This window comes from Dendroctonus ponderosae, unplaced genomic scaffold (genome assembly GCF_020466585.1).
Source record: "Dendroctonus ponderosae isolate FM_Combo_2020 unplaced genomic scaffold, Dpon_F_20191213v2 Dpon_F_20191213_6, whole genome shotgun sequence".
Taxonomy (NCBI): Eukaryota; Metazoa; Arthropoda; class Insecta; order Coleoptera; family Curculionidae; genus Dendroctonus; species Dendroctonus ponderosae.
The window spans coordinates 4876448-4887038 of record NW_026018814.1 but is presented as its reverse complement, the minus strand read 5'-3'; the positions used below and the strand labels follow the sequence as shown (position 1 = coordinate 4887038).

At 32.0% G+C, this 10591-nt stretch overlaps 2 protein-coding genes and 1 non-coding gene across 3 annotated transcripts in view; 2 read left to right on the top strand and 1 right to left on the bottom strand.

Annotated features, from left to right (window-relative positions):
• The window catches only part of LOC125504788 (papilin-like), a 15109-nt gene that overhangs the window by 2445 nt on the left and 2073 nt on the right, over positions 1-10591 (top strand). The gene's annotated exons all lie outside the window — the stretch shown is intronic.
• On the bottom strand, positions 7-1249 carry LOC125504841 (fumarylacetoacetase-like). Its single transcript, XM_048667407.1, has 3 exons — positions 1076-1249; positions 198-308; positions 7-142 (listed from the first exon to the last, which is right to left on the bottom strand). Exons 1-3 carry the CDS (start codon positions 1157-1159, stop codon positions 14-16), a joined length of 324 nt encoding a protein of 107 aa, XP_048523364.1. The 5' UTR covers positions 1160-1249; the 3' UTR covers positions 7-13.
• On the top strand, positions 7660-7751 carry Trnai-uau. Its single transcript is given in 2 exon segments — positions 7660-7697; positions 7716-7751. It is a non-coding gene; the product is annotated as a tRNA-Ile (tRNA).

Sequence of the window (10591 nt, the reverse complement as noted above, 5' to 3'; positions counted from 1 at the left end):
TGTTATATTATTTCTAGCACCTTTCAATTAATTCCTTGTTGTCTTTTAACGTTGGGTCATTCTCTGACAGTAACTTTTGAATATATTCTCGAGCTTCTTTCCATTCTGGAGGTCTTAAAGCCATAAAGCTGTTTAAGGATGACTGGAATACACAAAAAATGTATATGCAGCTTATAAAATGTTAAATGCGTTTTTACCTCTTTGAAGACATGGTTTTTTTCTTTTAAGTAGGGCCCATCAAATAAATGTGCAACTTCGAAAAGATTCAGTATGTAATCCCCAATAGCAACGCCAATTCTGGGGGTAGTCTGGAAGCCAATTTGCACAAAAATTGTTTGAATTATATAAAAATTATGCATATATCGTTATATGACTAACTTTTTCAAGTGATGAATAAAGCGGGTCTTAAGCAATATAGGAGGAAAATAGAGCGTACCAAATCTATAATCGCGGATTAGGAATTAGGAACAATGCAGTATCGACAAACCAATTTTTTTGACTATTACGGCAAAAAACAAACGGTCTCCTATTTTTGTTAATTCAAGGATCACTTAATAAGCAAGAAAATCAGACATAATCTAACACATCTTTGCCTAATTAATACTTTTTTCGTAAATGTGGCGACAAAAAATGTTAAGCTAACAATACAACTCAACATTTTTTTATGGGGCGGCTGTTGACCCAAACCAAGCCAGCAATTGCGAATTGTAATATTAAAATTAAAAGATGATGACCAAAACATGCATTTGTCAATTGACAAAATGATGCTGAGATGATCCTAAACTTCTATTCTCTAATAAGACGATAACTCTATAATTATATAAAATCTCTATATATTCATTCAAATGAGAAATGTAGGAAATTTATGTTTGATTTATAAGCCACATCATTGATATCCACTGATTTTTTTGGATTAGTTTATGTTTATAATACAAGCACGACCAATTAATTCAAGCACTAACAACTATACAGAGTTTACAATAGTGGATTTATAATAACATTACGATAATAATAATATTAAAGAGCAGTAAAATCATATTTTTTGTTAAAATAAACATAATATTGTAGTACTTACATCAGTGGCCGTCGAAAACACCCCATATGGCAAATTTTCAATGGGAAAATCGCTGTATTTTGAATATCTTATAAAGCTTTTCATTGCTTATACGCTGTTCAAGTCGCACGATGTTTGCTTAAATATCAACTAACATTAACTAAGGTTAGCTGAAGGTCTCGATATTGTTGTTGTTCTTTATTTAATGTGATTTTCATAACGAGTTCATTAGAATGTATGCTAATTTTTTTGAAATCCAGTTGTTTTCAAAATATTTACTTATCAACTGGACAATTTATGCAAGATATTTAACAATATTATTAAGGGAAAAATAGTTTTTGCTATTTAAGGTGTGATTTAATCGTATTATCGTAATTAAAACAGGAGATAAGGAAATATGTTTTTCTGATGTTTAGATAATTAATAATACTCTCCAAAGCTCGAAGCTTCTAAAATTGAAATGTTTCCTGGTTCTATAAAAATTACATATTTTCTTAAGCTGAATAAAATACAGGATGTAGGTATTTATTTAGGATATAGGATTATAGTGTTAGCTATACTCCTTTTGAGTTCCCAATACGTGATGCTGATAGAAATGATTTAACAAAATCATTTTTTGCAGTAAATTTTAATGTCATAAGACAAGAAAAAACATGCTAAAGACAGCTATAACTTTATTTTTCTACTCTTTTATACATCCACTTTTACCAATTAAAATTCGATGCCTATTAAGCCGTAATGGATTTGGGTATGGATGACTATGCGTTCGGTTCTATACCTTTTTACATAATATGTAACATTAAAATATGTAAATTTACATTTCTCTTAGAGTCTAAAGTGTAATCGATCACAACGATAACAATATGGCGTAAGCAGCTAAGAACAACCGAAAGAAGAAATTTTCCGCAAGATAGCAAGCAGCGCAGCCTTAAAATTGGCAGAAAAGCATGAGGGGCTTATTAATCGTTAATTAATAATTTACTAAAAGTTGACCAGAATTTTAAGTGGATACTTTCTACTGGATAATTACCAAATTTTAAATGAAGACACAAAGTCATGTTTTCAGATCATGATGAATTGAATCTCAATCATAGAAAATAAATATTTACGTAAGACATCTGATTAAATGTCAAAAACAGCACAAACTAAGAATAAATAAGCATTGCACCAAATATAAGTGCCTAATTGAACACCAATAATTCTATCACCGATCGAGGAATATAACACTTGTTTGTTCGTCGATTTTGTTTTCTCAGTAATAATTGTTAAACCTATTTGATCGGGCATTAAACAATATTTTAAACATTCTTGTTTTAGACAAAATTTAGAAGTATTCGCTTAAGTAGCAACAAACAAGAGCAATATTTCCTTTCGGGTACATTTATATTGCAAACAACATCAATATACAAAGGAAAGACATATTTTTGTTAGAATGCCTAATCAAGATTCAGTTCCCAGTTTTGAGAATAACAATACCTTCCCAGTTTGTTTTGGGGTTTTTTTATAATGGATATTTATATATAATTTCGTAACAAAAATATGTCTATAACATTTTTTCATAATAGTGAAAGTGCAATTATTATATTACAACGTTTAGTGCAAACATCAAGTGCTGAGTTAACAATAGGTGCATAGGTTCGAGTATATTTACAATATAGAGATAACGCATATTTATGGTGATCGGTAGAAGCTCGATTTATACGGTCTTTTGCTTAACTTTGAGCACAGAATAGCATATTGAGTAGATACATGATATAATCGAACTTCTACCACACGAAAATATTATACTGTATTGATAGTATATAACGTAATAGACAATGTGTGATTGAACAATAACAATACATTTAAAAGTAAATAAATGATAGAGAAAAATATAGTTTTCTGATTACGATTCTAAATAAAGATTCTTTCAATTATCATACAACATTATTGCATCAGCTACACATCTAGATATCTATAATAGTTCTAGATATTATATTTTTACACAACGTAATTTCTAAAACTGAATTTTTGTATGGTTAGTAGTAATTTTTATAGTCGGATAATGCAAAATTACCTTTCAAATTATTTAACCAATACTGAAGTGCATCATTTTTATTAAAAGCTATTTTGGTTTCATTAGATTTCGATATCAATGGTATGTATATCTATTGTAGTGTTATAATATCGTGATCTAAGACATGATATGGAGTATCTACGTTCAGTACTTAATTCCGTTTATTTTATTTAAATTCTGACGCTCAAATTTCAACGTTTGACCCATTCAGACCGTCGTGTGATTTTGCAAACAGGCCGCAATGGAAAAATCTTCAGTAATGTTTCAAGACTTTTCCTGCCACCTACATTGATATGTTTTCATATGATACTATTGGTTCATAAAACCGTATTTATTAATAAAATTTGCCAACTTGTTTAAAAACAATTCATGTAATAAATTTAATTCAATCAATAAACTATACATTCCGCTAAGATAATAATAACAATTGACTAATGCCTTTAGTTTCATTAATTAACCGATATTCCGACATAGAGAAATTGACTAATTGACTGCCTTATTGACAATAGAAAACTTTGCTCTGCAAAGGAAAGTATTTTATATTTTTTTATAGAATATTAAGCAAATATAGTACATATAACTATTTTAATATGTAATAATGTTTTATATAAGCCATTATCGAAGTAACGGTATAAGAATCAGACCAGACTGTATTTGAATGATAGACCGGGGGTACGTGCAAGTATAGTCGCATTTTAAGCAAAAAATTAGGTCGTAGCGGCCTAAAAATTTATCTTCAGGTCCTTGGAAAATGTTTACTCAAAGGCCTGTTTCGTTTTCGCCTTGTAACTCGTTGGTTACTGCTTTCGGGTAATTATTTTTAAGGGTACCCGAAGATGGATACTGGGGCGTAACTATTTATTTATTGTTCCAATACTACATATTTAAATACTACGTATTTGAGTAAAGTGTGCACACAACTGCTTGTAAATAGCATGCAGCTGTAAATAATTAATCAATTAGTCACGATGTCGTGAGTTTTGCAGCTGCCGTATTTTTATACATTTCTTTAATTTAAATCTGCATCGATATGCGAAATTTTTATACGCAGTCAAAGGAAAAACATATAATATCGGAAAGTTCTTCAATACCTAAACATTATTCTCATAGAAAGATGTATTTTCGGGGATTTGAAATGCATTGCTTATCGGACAAGAAGCAATGGTTTTTTTCAAAAAGGCATTTAATCTAGTTTAGTTTCCCACTTCAGCTACCCAAGAATTCTTCTGGTTAACGTGCAGCAGTCCGAATATTAACGATGCGCTGTTGAGAAGAATGTATTCTCTTCGTAAAACCGAAAACTCAACTTAGTAAAGAAATAATGAAATATATCCGAAAGCGTTCCTCACTTTTTAAATGTTCGATATATCCCCGTTCTACTTTCCTTTCATATTTCATATGTGCCTTTTTAGCCACTAGCTAATTGTTGATTTTTGTTCGCGTTTCGCTACCGTTTGGTTTGTAATAGGTGATAGCAATCCTGGTGCCCTAAGCTGAATCAATCGAACTGAATAACCTAAATTTCTGAATATCCAATCGCATCATAAATACTGTAAATGGGTAGGTAATGTTGGTTTGCTAGAAACACATCCTGTACATAAATTTCGCACTAAAGACCACTGTTCACAAATTCAGTGGGATGTTGTCTATATTTTGGCACGAGATATTAATAAACATTGATATACTACGTATTCCTTCAAGATGCGAAAAAGTGAAGTTGAGAAAACTGTAATAGACACCAAAGTATAGGAATAACTTGACGAATACAAATTCTAGCGAAACTCTGTAGAGGCGGATTCAATTTACAAGTCGTGTCCAAGCCGGTCCATTTCGTTCAGCAAGAAATCGACATCTTTTTCAGTAACAGCCGCTGAAGAAATGATGTTCCGGAAAAAGTTAGGCCGCCGATCATCTGGCTGGTAGCCTACCATTAATGTGCCAGCTTGCATCATTCGCGATTTTAAAACTGGACACATCTGAAAATTGCGTTAATTTTATAAGTGCACGCTTTTATTATTCTATAGTTAGTAAAAATTTCTTCTCATGCCTTAAAATATCAGTTTCGAAATTCGGTACTCGTACAACAAAACACATTTAAATCGTAAACGTGCGAAATGGTTGAAACCGAACACTTTTTACTTGACTTGACTTGGCACAATACAAAAATATTTCCTAAATTAGTGTTTCCCTTGAAAATGGTTGTAAGGTAAACATTTAATTGCAAAATATAATAATGTACTTTGAGTAAAAAACTGCTGACAAAATTTGAATGTTATTCTTTTGTTTTTCATCGACTTTAAACACGCGCATTTGATACAAAAACTACCATCATAAGTAATGTACAGGATAAGACTATAGTTGCTTTAGAAATTCCTTTTTAACAAACATTAAGTAAGATATTATAGCGTATATTATATTATTTTCTTTCCTGGGCTCCAGTCAAAGTGTGAAACAGAAATTTTGTATATCGTTTATTTCATTACGTTTCGGCGAGACAAAAGCGCCATCATCATAATTTAAAATTCATACAAACTACAAACACCAATTTACAATTAAAATATATGTTGTACGAAAAGGATAATTTATAAAGCGTTAAAACATTCATTAGTTCTTGAGGCAAAAAAAATTGTTTTTGCAAAAGTTTATTTCTTTTGCAAAAAATATCTCTTTTTGCTCTCAAAAAGAAAGGTTTTTTCCTCAAGAACTAATGAATGTTTTAACTCTTTAAAAATTGTACTTTTTGTACAACATGTATTTTAAGTTTAAATTGGTGTTTGTAGTTTGTATAAATTTTAAAATCTGATGATGCGCTTTTGTCTCGTCGAAGCGTAATGAAATAAACTATATAAAAAATTTTTACTTGACACTTTGACTGAAACTCAGGAAGGAAAAGAATATAATAATAACAATTACACGCAGTCAGGAAAAATTTTTTTTTTAAATTATAGCGTATTTAAACAGCAAACACCGTTTCCCTTAAGAGGCGTTTTTTGTTTTGAAAGAGAAAATTAATAAATTCTGTGCCATTGATAGAAACGAAAAATGTATAAAATTCTGCGAAATTTTAAGATAAAACTCACTATTAGCAGGCATAAGTTATATTTCCATTTTCAGACTTATTGTTCTGCTAAAAGAAAATTTAATTAAATTTCGGTTAATGCATAGATCTAGGCAAATAAGATGTAAGTAGTTTTTGAGAAGATGTAAATGGAAAATACATAAGATCATCAAGACACAACTCCATACAACTGATAACAGCAGAATTAAAATATGTAAATCTAATAAATAGATAAAAAAAACATTTGGAAAGTCGAGCTCGAAGTTATCGGAAATCTTGAGATTCTGAGCTTGAAGCTCAGCTTGGCGCCCCATTGAAGGGATGTACAAACTTATTTACTTTATTTTTCGACAATATTCATGTTTTGTGCCCCATTTATGAAAAAAGTTATTATTTCGAGATTTATAGCAACAGTATTTTTACATAATGAAATTGTTTGACGTACCTTTCCAAGTTCTTGTTCTCTATGCTTACTATGAGGCATGTTTCTCAGTCGGGATGGAATATACCAGAAGCTGACATTTACCATTTCTGGCTCCATAATGAGGTAGAATTTGTCAGGTTGATCCTTGATTCTCTTCACTAAATATTCAGATAGTTCCATCAGTCGATCCATGTGTTTTTCAAATCCTTCGTCTCCCTGTTAAATATGCATTCGCTATTATTGCCTTGAAATAACTCTTTATTATGAGAAGCAGTTGATTGTAAATTAATTTTCCTCTCAAAATATTACTATTAAGTACCTCTACAGTTTTTTATTCTCTTTTTCGGCAAAATATGAAATCAAAAGGGCAAATTAATCAACTACAAAATTTCAAAGAATGAAGAAGAAGAAATTTATTTTACACGCAATAGTGCAAGTAACGCAAGTTCGAACACGCTTCTTTTAGGATCTACATGGCATTAAAAGTATTAGGAAAAATACAATTCTCAAGATTATTCGAAAACAGCCATCAATAGAAAATTTTAAAGAAAAAAATGCGTTATTAGCGCTTAAATACAGTCATTCCGCCTCGTCTCTATTCAGCCTCTATGCAAAGTTAACTTGTTAAGTTATTCTTTTCTCGAAAACGGTGCGTATTTTCGATTCGAGAGGTGGTCCAACTTCCGAAGCTCCCTCGTAATCGGTTAAGGTGTACGCTTCGTGTATTGTGAGTTGCGTGGAGTGAGAAGTGATTTGTGTTAACTGGATTCTTACAAGAATACTGTTGTTTTGCTGTTTAAATTTCGACTTTGTTATCAGTGCTAACGATAAAATAAAGCAATTTAGCCCGACTGAAGCGTATATTTGAGAAGTGGGGTTTTTGTAATGTTTAGTGCAAAAAAGTCGATGTTTCTGTAACCGCGATTTTACAACCGTAATTGTTCACCTCAGTTGAGCATTTACCTTTTAGGGGCGTCTGTGAAGTAAAATTTAATCTCAATTTATATATGAATATTTAATAAATTTGGTCGATATACGTATACTCTATATGGGCCATCTCCGATGGATCCCCAGTGGCGCAATTGGTTAGCGCACGGTACTTATAAGACAGTAGTCGTGAGCGATGCCGGGGTTGTGAGTTCGAGCCTCACCTGGGGAAACTTTTTGCTGAAAGTTTCCCCAAAAAACTCTAGCTATAAGAGGAAAACAACTTAACCGTTCGAGTTAATTGATTAGGATCTTTATTTATGAATTACAATTACGAAGAAAAGTCGGTATTAAGTCCAATCCGATTTTTATAGATCGAACCAGAGTTTGTAAGAACAGTAAAAATAAACATTTAAGAGGCGTATAGGTGGATGGAAAATTTTAAAATTAAATAAAAACTTTTGAAATCAGGATGGCTTTGCAACTAATACACGGGGTTTAAATGGAGAACAATATTAGAGGTTTTAATAACTGAAAAACATTAAAAACACGTAGTTAAAAAGACCAATATAAACCGTCTACATTATGTGCATGTTCATGCCAATACCCGACCTACTTTTGCCCCATTTGACTTTTATACCGTGAGTCAGTTATGTAAGTTCATCAAGGCCTGTGGAAGAAGTTGAAATAAAAAATAGGTGCATCCATTTGAAGAAGATAAGTTGATGGTCGCAGCTTATTTCTGGACCACCCGGTATAAATAAATTTGGCGTAAAACAAATCGCATCTGCAAATAAATTTGTTGGTTTACTCACTTTGGCTCTCCACTGCAACCACAGCTTGAAAATGTCGTTGTGGCGACCGCATTGAATCACTTTATCTCCAGTATCAAACTTGATATCATAGAGCTTGTCTTGCATGAAAAGATAATCGGCAGCCATCTGGTTACAACTCATGAGCAAGCCCTAAACAGCAAAGAACCATTGGAGAAAAATGTTGCAAACTCAACTCACTTAAACATACGTCTTCTTTGAAATGGATTGTTGAACATTGCAAAAGAGCCCCCATTAGTTTATGTGGGTTCCATGTTACGGATTGCGCCCTGGAAAAGAAAAATACGTTGAAGAACCGAAATCAACTTGTTCAAAGGATGGAGGAATTTCTAACTTTAGTCTTAGTTTTCTTCTTTAGTCTTACAACATAAGAACAAATTCACAGCGAGTTTCACCAAAATACGCCGTACCATTCTCCTGATATTTGAAAAAAAGATGATTTTTTTGAACAAATTTGACCATCAATAGCAGAGGAGCCAGACATATTTTGCTAATAAAAGTTAGGTCAGATCGTCTTCTTTTGATGCAAAAAATATCGCAGTACCCTTTTGATCTTGTGCTTACGGGATACCCTGTATATTAGCTAAGCCCCTTACTTTTCTAATATTTATTAGAAAGAAATATTAGTTGTTAATTGTACACGCATAACTACGAGTTAAAGTTTTGCTGAGTTACGAGGTTTGAATATTGTACTAGAGCGCAAAAAAAATAAGTTGCACGACTTGTAGTGCTTTAGTTTAGGCCAAGATCAGTGTTAATTTTGTTAGTTTTCAAAGCGAATTTAATCATTATTGCAGCTAGTAGTTTACTATCGGTATATCATCAAATCAGTAAAAACAAACAACAAGAGCCAACGTATTGCATAAGATTCATAGTTATAATGCAATAAAATCTCCCCTTCAGCTCTTTGTTCTCCTACTTTACAATTTGTGTCATGTAACAAGTGTATTGCAGCTGGGGATCGTTTTTTCACGGCCTGGATTAATAGTCGCCCCGTTTCACATCCCACTTGGAAGTCGGAGGTTTTGAATGCCGCCCAAGACATGATTAATGAAAACAGTAATTAATACTGGCCTGTCGAGGTCATAATTGTGGTTTTAGCGCGGGTAATTTACGGCTTTAGGGTAACTTTTAAACACCCCAGCTTTCAGGCTAAAGCGTCCAAACTAATGATACTCATTGTAAACTGGGAATCTGCACCTAAAATGGGTCAAAAGTTTCAAACAGAAAAGCAGAATGATGATCATTTTATTAATTTTCCAAGCAGCTTGCTTACTAATTGTTTTTACAATCTGTGATAACAAGTGTGACAAAGTTTGTTCTCATTATCCAGTATTTTTTACTGCTTCTGTTCAGTTTTAACCAGTTGGTTCGTGCAGTTCGAAGTTTGTAATGTTAACGCGAGTTTGGTGATAGTCGTTTATCCCTTTTCTTCAGTTTTTTAATTGTCATTAATTTTTATTGCCTTTGCATATGTAGTGCATTTATTGCATTTTAATTCAATTGTGATTAGTGTGACTCAAAACACCTAAACCCAACAGATTTTCTTATTTGCGATTTTTTTTACGAAAAACACTGTTTAACTCTTAGAGAGAAAAATGAAATTCTGTATGCTGTACTATAATATAATACAGCATATATATATTATTTGTATATTATATAAATGCACCTATGTAGGTATATGCTGAGGTACGTATAGCTGATTTGCCACGGGAAAATCTATGATTTTGTCAGTATATATTTTTAAGGCGCTGATGAAGAGATTTCTAGCTTTATTGCTATAAAGTTAACGGGTTTCGAGAAAAATTATTTTTTTATTTTAAAAGCAAACATGTCAACTATCCCTTAAAATCTCGACCGCTATCAGGTCCATAATTTGAGTAAGCTGCGAAAAAATAGCTCGTTCCTGCAGTTTAGACGTCAGTACCTAACGTATTCCCAAAAAAAACTAAAATTAGAGGACAAACGAGAGGACAGAAAGGAAACAATTGTTTTTGAATATACAGTTTTCCGTTGCAATATTTAATTAAACACCCTGTATAAGAAATCAGCAAATCATCGGAAACTCTTTTTTGTTTCCACTTTTTAAATTTATTCACTTCTTGTCTATAAACAGTTTTCATTTCTTTTATTTTCGCTTCCAGATTCTTGCAAAACACAAAAGTTTTTTAAGTGTGTTTTCTCGTATTTTTATTATTATTATTATTCTTTATTTATGTGTTCTTTTAGCATTATTTTT

Bases quoted from the DNA above. Each gene is read 5' to 3' on its own strand.
- LOC125504841 (XM_048667407.1), bottom strand. From the start codon at position 1,159: ATGAAAAGCTTTATAAGATATTCAAAATACAGCGATTTTCCCATTGAA. The intron at 309-1,075 runs GTAAGTACTACA...ATTGGCTTCCAG, and splicing joins TGTTTTCGACGGCCACTGAT to ACTACCCCCAGAATTGGCGT. The intron at 143-197 runs GTAAAAACGCAT...TGTGTATTCCAG, and splicing joins AAAACCATGTCTTCAAAGAG to TCATCCTTAAACAGCTTTAT.